General features: G+C 39.3%; 1 protein-coding gene across 1 annotated transcript in view; it reads left to right on the top strand.

The window, feature by feature from the left end:
• Positions 1-15097, top strand: part of dennd6aa (DENN/MADD domain containing 6Aa) — a 29898-nt gene extending 14801 nt beyond the window's left edge. Inside the window, exons 6-20 of the mRNA XM_062544682.1 lie at positions 975-1080; positions 1299-1378; positions 1471-1530; positions 1637-1692; positions 2634-2756; positions 3764-3859; positions 5689-5783; positions 9171-9236; positions 9346-9410; positions 9512-9601; positions 10312-10365; positions 10748-10857; positions 11993-12095; positions 12259-12333; positions 12428-15097. Coding sequence (XP_062400666.1) covers positions 975-1080; positions 1299-1378; positions 1471-1530; positions 1637-1692; positions 2634-2756; positions 3764-3859; positions 5689-5783; positions 9171-9236; positions 9346-9410; positions 9512-9601; positions 10312-10365; positions 10748-10857; positions 11993-12095; positions 12259-12333; positions 12428-12559 — 1311 coding nt within the window. The 3' untranslated portion in view covers positions 12560-15097. The remainder of the gene's footprint in view (positions 1-974; positions 1081-1298; positions 1379-1470; positions 1531-1636; positions 1693-2633; positions 2757-3763; positions 3860-5688; positions 5784-9170; positions 9237-9345; positions 9411-9511; positions 9602-10311; positions 10366-10747; positions 10858-11992; positions 12096-12258; positions 12334-12427) is intronic.
• Positions 15098-15549: the final 452 nt, after the last annotated feature.

Genomic DNA, 15549 nt, shown 5'->3' with positions numbered 1-15549 from the left:
TATTAACAAAGTATCAAATGTGATCCTCCACAGCGAAATCAGTCACATTGTTCAAATTTACAAAATTATAGTTATTAGTTTTCACGAAAGGGCATAATCAACCTTCAAAAAGATACCTATATCTAATGAATTGAACGTCATATTACTGAAATATTAACATTCAAGTTGAGTTCATCTTGTCACGCCAAGAGAGAAACCTGAGAAATCTGCCTCTGAGTCACAAATGAGGAAAATATGACACTGAGCTTTGATCTGCTGAGTGAGAGATCTGGAGAGTAGTACAGTCCTGCTCTATGAGCGGCATTATCACACTTTATGATGGAAGTTACTGCTAGAAAGCCTGAGTTTCGTGCACACACGTCGGAATCCATATTCATGTAAGATGAAGTTATCATTTCAGAGCAGCAGGTTGTAAACAGTGTTGCTCTCTATAAAAAGCCTCAGCCTCACTTTTATCAAGTACAAAGTCACAGAACACAACCCAAGTAGCAGGACAGGCAGACAGAGCATAGAAGTGCCCTGCTGGGTAGAATATAATTTGTGACTAGAAGGGTGATTTGGCTTCATCCTGTCATCGACGTTTCTTTTCATTCAGCATGGAACTCATGACGCATTCTCAGTACCAAAATGTAACATCCATACCAAATGGTTCGGTATGGTACAAAGTATTGCTACTCCCCCCTGTGTGTATCCACTTTCTTTTCCACTGGTGTCTGATTCGTTCAGGCTGTTCCTCACCCCCCTGAAATAACATTAGAGGAGGGGGTCAGCTTGTGTCATTTATTATAATGGTTTGTACAGACATGTGTGCTATGCACTTATTTCAGTATTATTCCTGGCTGACTGAGATTAGACGGAGGGTGTCTGATATGGGCTCAGTTTAGACCATGTATGGATGTGGTGTTATATTTTTGAATAAATTGTAATAACCTGTTTTGTCTGTCTGTGTCTGTTGATTTTGTCTGTCCTTATAGTCTCTTGTCCTCATCAGCAAGCTTCCATATGTCACCTTCTTTCACTCACTGCTGAAGTTGCTGGCTCCAGAATACTTTGAAAAGCAAGAACCTTGTCTTGAAGCTGGTAGGTGTAAGCCAAATTGGCCAAAACATAATTAAACATGGTAGAAGGATGGTGTTCCTCACACTTGTTTGGAATGTGTTTTTTGTCTTTTTTAAAATGTTGCAGTGATTTCTTCGCATTTTAATGTCTTCTGAAAAAAGCTTGAAACAGCAGTATTTTGCAGAATCTCTAATGTGTAACTTATCGGTATACTGTTTTAATGATCTGATGTTCTTCAGCTTGTAATGACATAGATCGCTGGCCCACACCATCTCCTGGAAAAATACTGAGTCTCCCCATCATGGGGGTGGTCATGAAGGTAAAGCTTCTCTCTCTGTTAAAAAAAACATGTGTGGTTGTATGCCATTTCCTAATTAATCTTTATTGAACTATTTATTGGTTCTTCCTCAGCTGCGTATACCTACATGTTATGATAAACCAGGAACCTCACAGCTGGTGCAGTCAACACCGGTAATTTACTGATAAATCTAAACTGTTTGTCAGACTGATATCAATATATTGATTGTGGTCTCTCAAATAATTTAGTGACCTCCTCTCTTGGTGCACTTGTTTGCAGAGTGACAGCCTTGTGTCCATTGTCCTTCCTACTATACATGAGGTGGACTTGTTTAGGTGAGTACATTTTAGAGTCTAACATTTAGACACGGATTCATCTTTCATTTAATGGATTTTTCAAATTTGTCGTGATTCCAACGTGAAATATAGAACCAACTTTATCCTAGTATGTGCATACCACACAGGGAGAACAGTATCAGTAGCCTACATAGGAACTTCCCATCTTTGCAAATTAGTGCCAGTCTATCATGAATGAGCATTAATGGATGGATTTCATTATGACTAAGTTATAATCTTATAAAGTACAGTTAAGCAAAGTGGACATCAGCTTTGCACGACATAGGTGTGAATTTACCCGAATCTTACCCTTTTGTGTTGACACATTTGTTCACCCGCATGACATCTAGACTTAGTTTGAGGGGGAAGGTAGGCCCAGGTGATGTCTAAGTCAAATAATGTGGACAGTTGTGTTCATACATACAGCCCACCTGTGTGACATCTAGATCTTGTCCATATTTCAATGTATGTCCGAAAGGGGCCCTATTCTGGCCACACCAGACTAGTGTGACTTGGCAGACAACATCAAGAGCTAAGTTTGTCAATATACAGCTTATTGAATGCCTAGCCAAAATCATTTATTTAATTTAATATCATGCACACATTCCTGCATATGATAGGGAGATCAGCCCTTGGCTTTGTCCCTACACAGACAAGGATCGATTTCAGTAAATGCCTGTAGTCACACCACTCCTGTGAAACATCTTAACACAGACACCCAACTCTAACTTTAGTGAACCTCAGCAATGTCTCTGTAGTAGTTAAGAAACGCTGCTGTTCAAAAAAGTAATACTTGTACAGTTTGCCTGTTGTCACTGCAGGTTGCTGCAGCACTAAAGGATGTTCATGGTGCTTTTAGTCTAGGCCCTACTCTAACATCCAGACTGGTGTTGCTGTGCTGTCGCCATTTTTGATATTGGTGTTCCATCCTTTCTCCCTAGGTGTTTCTATCCAGTCTTCTTTCACATTCAAATGTTGTGGGAGTTGGTTTTGCTAGGTGAGCCGCTCGTTGTCATGGCACCATCGCCATCGGATTCCTCAGACACGGTGCTGGCGCTAGTCAGGTGAGAGGATGAAGCCTTAGAAGTGTTCATTCAGCGCTAAGAAGCCATGCATAGCAAACATTTTGACCTTCACTGCACACATTGTTTGAATATGTATCATTCATCAGACCAGGTTGTATACAGATTTGAAAGAGATTATACAGTTCTCAAACTCTTTACAATTTTAGATTGTTGAAGATTATTCTTAATTTGTTGAACTATTTGCCCACGTAGTGTCATAGTAAATGCCTCCCCCATCTTTAATTCTGAGAGACACTGCCTCGTAGGAATTCTCTATACCAAACCATGTATCCACTAAGTTGGGAAATGTTCCTTCAGGTGTTTTCTTTTAGCATTACACAACTTTTCCAGCCTTTTGTTGCCCACCCTAACCTTTTGTGTTATGTATTGCTGGCATCAATTTAAAAGGAACTTTTTATCAACTGCATATCAAAATATCATATAATGATGGTTGTTTGATGCTGGATTTTCAATTGCATTTTTTGCCAAAGTGTGCTCAGACCTGGTTAAATCTCAGATCATTATGATCTAATTCATTATACCAATCTGATGCCATTTCTATGACTTATCACACAGGAAAATGGAATATTACATCAGCCACTTTCAGTCGAGCTATTTAATCATTATTAGATGAGAGGTATTCCATTAGTGGCGATATCTCTTAACTTCAACCACTGGGGCTCTTTACCACTATTGAGCATTCCGCATTTTGGATTTAATTGTCCAGTGTAAACATTCCATTCATTCAAAGTGAGAGAGCAGTGGTTTCATAATGTGTGTTTAAAATTGTATACAAGCAATATGGCACTCTTGATCGTGAACTGTGGTTAACTGTAGAACTCCTTGCGTCTACTGCTGAACCACAGCTGTGGGTATATCCTTACCAACCCCACTCCCACTCGTGCCGTAACATCTTTTCTCATCTGCATTGTAGCAAATAATCTAGGAAAATAAATAAGCAACAGTGGATGTTTTACACTCACCATCAATGTGTGCTTTTCTAACAGTTGCATCTCGCCGCTACGCTACTGCAGTGACTTCAGGCCATACTTCACCATCCATGATAGTGAGTTCAAGGAATACACCACCAGAACACAGGCTCCGTGAGTACACTTCTTACCTCAGTTCTACCAAAAGACTCTTTTGAAAGACCCAGTTCAATTCCTATTTACAACTTTAGTTTGACTAACTGTAAGACTGAAATTGACAGGACTTTGTGAGGAAAATAAGAAAGGCATTGACTGTTTATTCACTGAACCTCAGTAGCCTGGTTATGATCAGGATTTTGAAGTATTGTGTTTTTTGTTTTTGCGCTTGTAATAATCATATCCTGATTTCAGAATCTCGGATAGCCCTTATCCTGGTTTTGAGAAATCCAGTTATGCTAGCTGGGGCAGCCAACCAGGATACTGTTCCATGTATACACCTTATTCTAGACATTGGCTGACTGCATACAGTACATTGGAGTGTATTGTTGATTAGCGGGATACTGCTATTCATCGTGTATACAGGGATACTAATAGCCAGGTTTCTTTGTATTTATTCAAACATCATATCTTGAAGTACGGGACAAGATATGACAAGCCTCATAACCGGGATACTGAAGTTTATGTAAACGCAGCCATTGATCACTGGCCATTTCCTTCTGTGTGTATGGTGTAACTTTTTGAGAACAATGCCCTTGTGAAACCTCACTAGTCCAGCTACTACTTGGAAATCTTTATGGGTCAGGAGATCTCATGTTTACCATCTCATTTTATCTCAGGGTTTCTTACCTTCGCTATCTTTTGTAAAAGAATTGAATGTATCTCACAAACACAAATTACATATCATGCTGTGTATGGTAGGGTTGGGCAACGTCCCCTTCATTGGCATTTGACTATGTGTACAGTAAAACATGGAAACATCATATATAGCCTATCAAATATTATATAGGCTATGTATGGCCTGATGAAAGTGGACAGCTAAATATCAGATGTGCCTTTCATTTAGATGGCAACAGCGTTTCTGGGGCCTAAAAACCCAAAAAGTGAAACCCTCTAGAGTGGAAGTCTTAAAATGCTCCACCATCACGTTCCCATCTAAAGGGTAAAAACACAGAAGTCTGCTCATGAGGGCTCTCGTCATGTACGCGTTTACACTACGTTCTAGCTGTCTGGTGTGCATACTAACGAATTTCACACACGTTTCAGTCCCCGTATGCACACAGATTTCGCCCAAAAAAATGCTCGTCTAAATGTGGATTAAAAGTGAGAATGCAACACCACTTGTATTTTCACATCAGATGGTTTCCATCTAAACATAGCCTAGGAGGAGGAATCCCAATTCTTACTCATCTGCCATCTGGGGCCTATGTTACAGCAGGGACTATAGTGTGTGACTGGCATGTAGAGGCATGGCATCACATTGGTTGCTCCCCATGTCAGTCAACCATCACGATAGACGATTGTCATTGTCCATCGGCTCAACCCTAGTGTATGTTGTTAACTTTACATGTTGTGGATACAATCATGTTACATTTTTTGTTGTTTGTTATTTGGCAAGTCAAGATAAAAAAGTAGTTCACTCACCGACTGTTTCTTGTTTGAAAGTGTTGTGTGGTCTTGGATGTAGTACAAATGGTAAACAATTATTGAAGAATAATCGATGGGATTGCGCTAATCTGGTTTAGCATGGTCATGACTCTGTTTATTTTGTTTATTTTGTGTTCATGCCTGTCTTTAAGTGTGTTTTGGATGGTGAAAGGATGAAGTTTTACCTTTTACTTATAAAGGTGATGATCTGAGTCGTTGCACTCTTACAGTGGGTGGCACGCCATGAAATATTATTAATATACTGTATGATCCAAGTTTATTTAAAGGGACATATGATGGGGATTTGACTCCACGTCCAGAGGTAAATAAAGATGTGTCTGCTTATGTGTTTACTCTAGGCCATCTGTCATTCTTGGTGTGACGAACCCTTTCTTCGCCAAAACCCTCCAGCATTGGCCTCACATCATCCGTATTGGAGACATGAAACAGACAGGTACTTGCTCATCACCATTTGTCCACTGTTGCTACAGTTGAAGTTGGGAGAAATTCTCCCATCTAGCGGTGAAATGGTATATTGCAACAGATTCACGATTTACCAGCTACGGAAGTTGCTTCATAAATGTCCGCTGGCACAAGAGATCATGAATACACAACCTTATCAAGCATTAATTCTCGTAATGAGGTAATATAAAAGTAAACATAAATCCGTATTTAGTCTGTGAAATTATAGCTCATATACAGTACAGGCCAAAAGTTTGGACACACCTTCTCATTCGGACACCCCTTCTTTATTTTCATACTATATGACTATGAAAATTGTAGATTCATACCGAAGGCATTAGAATTATGAATTAACACATGTGGAATTATATACTTAACAAAAAAGTGTGAAACAACTGAAAATATGTCTTATATGTTAGGTTCTTCAAAGTAGCCACCTTTTGCTTTTAATACTGCTTCGCACACTCTTGGCATTCTCTTGATGAGCTTCAAGAGTCACCTGAAATGGTCTTCCAACAGTCTTGAAGGAGTTCCCAGAGATGCTTAGCACTTGTTGGCCCTTTTGCCTTCACTCTGTCATTCAGTCCACACGGTGGTTGGAACCAAAGGTCTCCGATTTTGACTCATCAGACCAAAGCACAGATTTCCACTGGTCTAATGTCCATTCCTTGCGTTCTTTAGCCCAAACAAGTCTCTTCTGCTTGTTGCCTGTCCTTAGCAGTGGTTTCCTAGCAGCTATTCTACCATGATGGCCTGATTCAGGCAGTCTCGTCTTAACAGTTGTTCTAGAGATGTGTCTGCTGCTAGAACTGTGTGGCATTGACCAGGGGCCGTATTACAGAAACGTCCTAACTTGAAAATCCTATCTTATCTCAGTTTAGGATGGCATTTAGGATCTTTGGTATTACAGAAGCAACTGTCCTAACTGCATTTAGGACAAAATCTTATCTTAACTTAAGATAGGAATTTGGCCATAACAGAACCATCCTAACTCAAGAATTTCTTAACTTAGGAATCCTAACTTAGGATGGCACAGGCCCTGTCCTAACTGCAAAATAACTGCCAAACTGCAACAGGCCTGTTGGGTTGCCTATGATAAGATGAGGAACATGACTGTTTGGGACACCATAAATCATATTTCACTTAATAGGATAGTTAAGTGAAAACAAGCAAAATAAAATGTATAAGCTATGTCTCTTCAAACATTTATAACATTTACAGCAAATAAATAGGCCTATCAATTATAATAATAGAATAATAGACTATTGTATATTATTATTATTCATTAATATATTTTTGTATTTCATATTTTTATCCAGCACATCAAATTAATCAATATCACTCTCTTTCCTTCTGTCTTTTATAGCCTATTGCTCCTTCCTAGCCTATTTTCTCTCTGATATTTCTCTTGAACAACGAACTGTCAAAGATTCTTTAGAACACCGTCTTTGCAACCTGACATTCTAATCATAGATACAAGCAGTCTTGTTTACGTTCTAAGCATAGAAACAGGCATGACAGGACGATTGCCGATTTAAAAATCTGATTGACAGTTACAGTTAGGAATTCTTAAGTTAAGATAAGATAGGAGGTCTGAGATGAGATAGGACACAGCCATCAGTTTAGGAACTGCTTCTGTAATAGGAAGACAGGATTTTCCCTATCTTTGAAACTTAACTTAAGTTAGGACAAGCACTTAGGATATTTTTCTGTAATACGGCCCCTGGTCTATAATCTGAGCTGCTGTTAACGCGCGATTTCTGAGGCTGGTGACTTGGATGAACTTATCCTCCGCAGCAGAGGTGACTCTTGGTCTTCCTTTCCTGGGACGGCCAGTTTCTTTGTAGCGCTTGATGGTTTTTGCGACTGCACTTGGAGACACTTTCAAAGTTTTCCCAATTGTTTGGACTGACTGGCCTTCATTTCTTAAAGTAATGATGGCCACTCATTTTTCTTTACTTAGCTGCTTTTTTTCTTACCATAATACAAATTCTAACAGTCTATTCAGTAGGACTATTAGCAGTGTATCACCCCTGACTTTTGCACAACACAACTGATTCCCAACCCCATTTATAAGGCAATAAATCACACTTCTTAAACCTGACAGGGCACACATGTGAAGTGAAAACCATTTCAGGTGACTACCTCTTGAAGCTCATCCAGAGAATGCAGAGTGTGTGCAAAGCAGTAATCAGAGCAAAGGTGGCTACTTTGAAGAAACTAGAATATAAGGCATATTTTCAGTTGTTTTACACTTTTTTGTTTTCCACATGTGTTAATTCATAGTTTGATGCCTTCAGTGTGAGTCTACAATGTCAATATTCATGAAAATAAAGGAAACTCATTGAATGAGAAGGTGTGTCCAAACTTTTGGCCTGTACTGTACTTCATGCAAGATGAATAATGTCATTGTGGATTTTATATTTTGGCTTATATTCAGCAAGCAACTTATCGTAATACCTTAAAACTTATCGCAATACCTCGTAATACCTACCATTTTTGGAAGAAAATGTGTTTTTGCTAAGAATCGACCCAAAAACGACTCAATTGAGCCTTAAGGTAATTAACTTCATTAACTTCATTGACTCATTAACTTATTCCTGGCAAAGCCATGCACCATTTTAATTCACACCACTGCAACTCCTGCAACTGTTTTGTCTCGTTGTGGATCTTTGGTGTACATTGGGCGTTATGTTTTTGATGTGCGATGGCTACCCTAGTTCTATTAGGTTGCAATATAATCCCTAAACATTAGATGGGAGAAGATCTTACACATGGGACCTTTTATGCAAAAAATGGTCCACTGAAAAACTCCACTAATTAATGTAATTCTACTCTCAATCAAAAGTTAGAACTGTAAATAGACCCTAGGGTGCTTTCACCCCAGAGTTATGCTAAAAGGTAAACATCTTGCATAGTGTACCTTTAATATATGGTCCATGTTTATTGATGGGAACATATGATAGGGATTTCACACCTCGTCCAGAGGTTGATAAAGGTGTGTGTGCGTGTGTTTGCATGTTTGCTTATGTGTTTACTCCCATGCTCTAGGCTATCTGTCATTCTTGGAGTGAGGACTCGATTTAAATTCATTTTAATCATCTATATTATCTCTGAAATCGTCATAGACGAGCTATGACAAGATTTTGGCAAGAAACACAGCACAATGTTTTCAGGGATGAGAGAGAGGTTCACTGTAAAAACAATGCTGTTCCGTTATTATTGTGGATATGAACTATTAAGCTTGTGGGACCTTAGCAACAGTAACAAGGGGGCCGGGCCAACTGCTCAGAGTCGGAAAGGTCTGTTCTACATTATTTTCGAATGTGGATTTTGGCCTTGGTCTCCTTTTAAGATGAGGTGTTTTCATTTCTTGAAGGTGAGATGGCAAAGCAGATGAAGGTGAAGAAACTAAAAAACCTGAAAACTCTGGACTCTAAACCAGGTGCAGTGCCAGCTCATGACTACATTTGCATGTTCTTTAATAACATTACAGATAAAAAAAAAAATATTACCAGTTGTCAGTCTGAACATCTGCAACATTTGTCTTGTAGGTGTGTACAGTGCATACAAACCATTCTTGAACAAAGATGAGGACATCATCAAACAGCTACAGAAGGTGATTGTCAGACAACTTAACAGGCTTAAACAATTGCTTCCTTGTTTTTTGTATTGCAATCCTTTAATCTTTGTTTATTTGTTTCTACTGCCGTCTCCCAGGGTGTTCAGCAGAAACGTCCGTCCGCAGCCCAGAATGCAATTCTGAGACGATACTTCTTAGAGCTAACCCAAAGTTTCATCATACCTTTGGTAAGACTAGTGATGTACCCGTTCAAACATGGCAATCCTGTCTCTGGCCCTGTGTTGTGCTGTGTGAGAGGGGACCTGGCTACAGCAGAGCAGAGAAAGCCAATGTGCTTCTTTTACCGATATATTTAACAATGTGTTGCATTATGCACCCAAACAACGTCAAACTTGGCACTGCACTTACTTGTGCCCATAGCAAGACACCTGTCACGTTTGAAATCAATCGGAGGAACTGTTGGAGAGAAATGTGAATAACAGACACACAGACAGACGTTCCAGTAATTTATAGATACAGTAGATGTACTTCAATGGCATGAGACTGTATACACTACACTACAGCCGCAACAATCGTTCAGTTAATCAATTTGTTCTCAATTATTAAAGGGACTCGTCACCGATTCGCATTAAGCTTTGTATCTTTAGAAAACCAGTCATGTTTTTGAATGGTCGTGCATCATTCCCTCAGTTTGCCTTGAGATGGGAGAAATACGGATTTCAATGTTGGACTTCCTGCTTTCAATGATGTAAAAATCATCATTTTACATCATTGAAAGCAGGAAGTCCTATCCATGGGTTTCATTTAAATCCGTAAATGATTTTCTAAAGATACAAAGCTTAATGCTAAGTGATGAAGTGTCCCTTTAAATTAGAATCCACAGATGAATTGACAGTGAAAATAATCATCTGTTAACAGTGGTGTCCTCTCTTCTCAGGAGCGATATGTTGCCAGTTTGATGCCCCTTCAGAAGAGTATCTCTCCATGGAAGGTAATATGTCTAAAGCTGTTAAGAAAAGACAAGAGACAAAATATTAGTGGGGGCTTAGACGTTCAGACGCATTAAATGTTTAGGGCCCATATTCCAAAAGACAATTTGACTGTGTACTGCTTAGTTGAGGAGCACTGTGGCATAAGTGGCTACTGTGTTCACACCATGTTTGGGTCCCACAGGGACCCATGTTTGAGTCCAATCTGTTTTCATTTCCTACCCCATCTCTCCCAGTGTTGGTCTTCACTGTCCTGTCTAAATAAAGGTGTTGATTTACTGATCATATCAACGTTGGAATATCATCAGCTATTTTTGCATCTTCATGTGGTTTTGTAGTCTTTTATTCCTCGTTTCCCATGCCTCTTTACATCTTTTTCAACAGAGCCCACCTCAGTTACGTCCCTTCATTCAAGAGGAGTTCATGAAAACGCTGGAGAAGGCTGGTCCACAGTTGACATCTCGGCTCAAGGGGGACTGGATTGGCCTCTACAGGTACCATTCTACCTTTAAGTGGCTCATAGCGGAGTTTTCTCAAAGCATTATAAATAGTTTACAACATCCTTCTTAAAAATGTCCTACAATTTACAGAGCATATTCCAAAAGCATTGTAACTTGAGAAGATTGTGAAAACACCTGCAGATGTAGGTGTTGTTTGTAGAACTACTTCTTTTCACATCACCTAATTTTTCAATTTATAGGACAAACTAATGAATGTTTAGTACCTTAAAGGGATATTCTGCCATTTTTGGAAGTAAACTAATTTTCCCCCTCCCCTCGAGCAAAACAATTGATATTTACCTTTTTCCCGTTCATCCAGCCATTCTGTGAGTCTGGCGATACAGCTTTTAGCTTCAGCCTAGCATAGATCATTGAAACGGATTAGACCAGTAGCATCTCGCCTGCTAGCATCATGTTTAAAAGTGAAACTGAAAATGAAACCTGCCGTTTTTCTAGGCTGATTGACATGGAACTACACTCTCATCTGGCGTAATAATCAAGGCAACTTGCAAACGTACCATGGGCACAGTGATATCAAGCAGCATCTGAAAATAGTCCCCATAGACAACAAGCAGTAGTAGTGCCAGTAGTTTTTCAAGTTGCCTTGATGCAAGCAGGCGAAATGCTGTCTATGTCTAATCCGTTTCAATGATCTATGCTAGGCTGAAGCTAAAAGTTGTATCGCCAGACTCACAGAATGGCTGGATGAACGGGAAAAAAGGTAAACATCAATTGTTTTGCTCGAGGGGAGATGGAAAATTAGCTTATTTCCAAAAATGGCGGAATGTCCCTTTAACGGCAGTAACTGGATGGTTGCTGTGGCCAAAGCCCAGTCATTAGTTCCATCTCTTTTGTTGCCAAGCTAGTATAGCCCAGGATTCTGTTGAGCCTAGCTTTGTAAAATCATCACTGTCCTTGCTACAAACGCAATGTAACGGTGCTACAAGCCATCTCTTGAATTTCCCCTTGGGGATCAATAAAGTATCTATCTATCTATCTATCTATCAGTCATACATATTGCAACTTTGCTTTGTGTCGTGCCTAACAATGGCCCTTAGCCATTCTAAAATCACTAGAACCTATGGCCTCCCCCTGTTACACTCTGGAGTAATGCCCTTCTCTTGTGTAGGCAGTTTCTTAAGTCGCCTAACTTCGATGGATGGTTCCGGAACCGCAGGAAAGAAATGATGCAAAAATTAGAGGCCTTGCATCTAGAGGCTCTCTGTGAAGAGGTGAGCATGTGAATTTTGAGAAGAATTCATAATATTTGTTTAGATTGATTCGTACTCCTCACCCTTTGCTATCAAGGCCATCAATCCCAACATTTTGCTATCTCAATTAATTTGTTTTCTTATTTTTCTGACATATCTAATTCTGTGTTTCTGCATACACAAGGATCTTCAGCTACGTATTCAGAAACACACTGAAGTGGAGACCGTGGACCTTGTTCTAAAACTCAAAGACAAACTAGTAGGTTTCAATAACTGTATATTCTATTGAACGATGTTGTCTGCAGCTCTGCTTTCAGAAATAAATTGATGTTTGACGGTGTGATGTCCCTCAGACACAGGCAGAAAGAGAGCAGCTCCCTGTTGGAGCAGGAACCTTGGCCAAACTCCAGAGCCACATTGAGTCCATCATCCTCTCCCTCCCTGAGGACCTCCAGGGGATCCTGCATAAGCCAGCCACCCTCTGAGATTTCACCTCTCGCCTCGGACCCCAGTGTTGCAACTGGATGGCTACAGGGAAGTGACTCTAAATCAAAGCAAGCCAAGCTCCCTAATGAGCTCTGGACATTTCCTTTTTGTTATTGTTTTTAAATAGAGGAGTTTTATTTTGAAAATCAGGTTTAAGTGCACTTGTTCCCATAGACTAGTGGAATACTGGCACTGCAAACCAAGGACGCTATAATACGGACATATCCCCAGACAAGGAGAGTTAGACATGGTTAAATCTACTCTGCACAAATACAGGGTCTTGTTGTGTAGAAGTGTTACTGTCATACACACAAGCTGGACCTGGGCCATGTCGCTGTCCATTCTTTGGCACTAATGTTGTAAAGGAATTATGTCCAAATTGTTTCAAATCAAAATGTTTCACAAGCCCTTTAAATCTGTTTAGTAATCTAAATGGATTAATTGATTGAGCAGGATCAATGCAAGTCCTGGGATCCTCCACATTATTTTACTTTATGCAACAGCTGCAGAGACTTGCTGTGTGTTGATAATGTGACAAAGATGAATTTGATGTGGGACCTTTTGAATTATGATACATTCATCTATTCTATGGGGTTTGCAGAACTATTGTCTGAAATAAGAAGGCTCAGCCAAAAGGTTGAATCATGAAGTTAGATAAAGTACAGGGAACTGAGAGGATGGGGGGAAGCAATAAAATAAACCAGCTGTGTACATCAGGGTCATGATTCCTAATAGTTTTCATCTAATAATTCTGAATTTATAAATGGTCTATAAGAGGCTTCATACTGTATGTTGTCAGATGTGCTGACCACAGTTAAGGCTCTTTGAAAGGCAGTTCTGAAAAGAAAACACTAACCAAACGTAACTTGTTATGTTTCAAGAGTTTATCAACTCTTACAATGGATGTAGCAATGTATTGTTAAACGCAGCTTATTTCCGGTGCCGGACTCTTTATGTAATTGACTTAGTTGAAATAGTTATACTGTATTCTTCATGAAACCTTTTCCTTTAAAGCTCCAGTCATCATAAATTCACCTGCAAAGGGAAACAATTAGACACAGTAAATGGGTTAAGCCTTTTTGGAAACCTTGACATTTGTAGAAGCCTGAAGTGATCATCTGATCATGGAAAGGATTATTTGATGTGTGTTTTTGTTGATGTGCCTCAATGATGATTGATATCAGACTCATGTGCAGTCTGCCCTGTGTATGCCTCTACATACATTCCTCAGAAAAGAGCAGCAGTTGGCGTCTTAACCATTGGGGTTGTTCCATACCAGACCTGCCTGACTAGCACTGCATGTATTGCTTTGCACTAGGGTCTGCTTATTACTCATTCCTTTTTTCAAGGTGTTCATATACTGCTTGAGCATATACTAACAACAGTCATGCATTGTGCATTGTCACTGTAAGTTGCAGCTTGAGTCCATACTTAAGTTATTGCATTGTCAACTTCATTCCTTTGTTTAAGGTATGGATTGAATCAGTGATTACTTTTCAGTTACTGGTGCCTTTGATGCTTGATCTAAGGTTTCTTTTCTACAACACATGCATTATTGCCTTTGAACATTGCGCCAGTCACACTAACCGTATTCATGTTTACAGTGTTTCAGTTAGTGCTCTGGTTGCAACCTAACCTCAACAACCTTGTGGATCTGGCAAAATAATGAAGGATTCATGTCATATTTGTTCCTCGACTTTACTGTTTTACATGTACTGTTGGTAGCAGGAGTCATACCCACAATGTGTGGTTAATGTGATCTCCAGTGCCCCTCCTTGCAGTACACCACCAACCCCAGGTAAAGGGAGATCATGTGGAGGAAATGAAACCCAAGCTTTTTAGAAATAGTTTATTTTGCAACAAGTGGAACTCGGAAACCACCAAAGATTATAACTTGATGTTTCCAATTTAAGTATGCAGTTTGTAGTGACTTATTTACCTTCATCTGATAGAGTATCAGTCTCCCCATCTCTTCTGAGCTTTCCCCTGCAGGGCACATTCATTTTTTTAATGTGGCGAATGTTTTCACATGGTAAAAAGTATAAACTAATAGGTGGTAAACAGAACCTGTGACAGTTGGTTGTTGGGCAACCACTCTTATTTTATATTTAAAGAGAAAATGTATTTTAACATGCTTGAATTTTATATAGAGGTATATTCTCATACTCTACTAGCTCTAGAAATGGAACGAATTGCTGTTTCACAGAACCACTTGCCCATTTATGATATTTTTCCACTATTCTATGAACAAATATTTTTTTAAGTAATGGAGTCTGTTAATATTTATAGATGTTGTTAGCGTGGAATGTGAAATATCCTAAATGGGCTCATTAAGAACCACAACAATAATGTAAACTAAAGCACAGATTATATCTATTGCTTCAAGTGGAGTAAATAAATTGGCATTAATGGTGTTCTATTGAATTTCTTGTATTTCTTGACTGCAATTCCAGATGTAGGCTACAACAGTATTTCTTTGCTACAACCATACTCATGACAAAGGTTTTTCATTTGTAAATAAACTGACAATACAGAAAGTAATGTGTCCTTGGCTCTCTGTTTGCCTCTTGTTCAATTACTGAAAATACATGCTTTAACTATTGTAAACCAGTTTAGATTTAGATATAATCATGCCATTTGTATTTAGCCTAATTATGGGGAGTGTTGCTGCCAATGAAGGGGGAAATGCCCTTGCATGCAATTGGATAGACCTGACCAATCAGAATAACAATATATGTGACTCCCATGGGAGAAAAGCAAAATTGCCTTTCTTCTCAACAAATGTCATGATCACTTTTCTTTCAGTCTGAAGTCGTTGCATTGTCAACGCAAAGGTTGCACTTTACTTGAAGGTATCTACATAAGAGTGTCATTAAGTGTCACTCGGTTTTGTCATGACAAGTTAGGGTTAGGGTTCATCACTGTCATGTCACCCTTACGTCGATCGGTACCTTCAAGTAAAGTGTTACTGCTTTTTCTTATGTTACAC

Source organism: Sardina pilchardus, chromosome 9, assembly GCF_963854185.1.
Source record: "Sardina pilchardus chromosome 9, fSarPil1.1, whole genome shotgun sequence".
NCBI classification, from domain to species: Eukaryota; Metazoa; Chordata; class Actinopteri; order Clupeiformes; family Clupeidae; genus Sardina; species Sardina pilchardus.
This window is presented reverse-complemented; position numbering and strand designations above follow the sequence as displayed.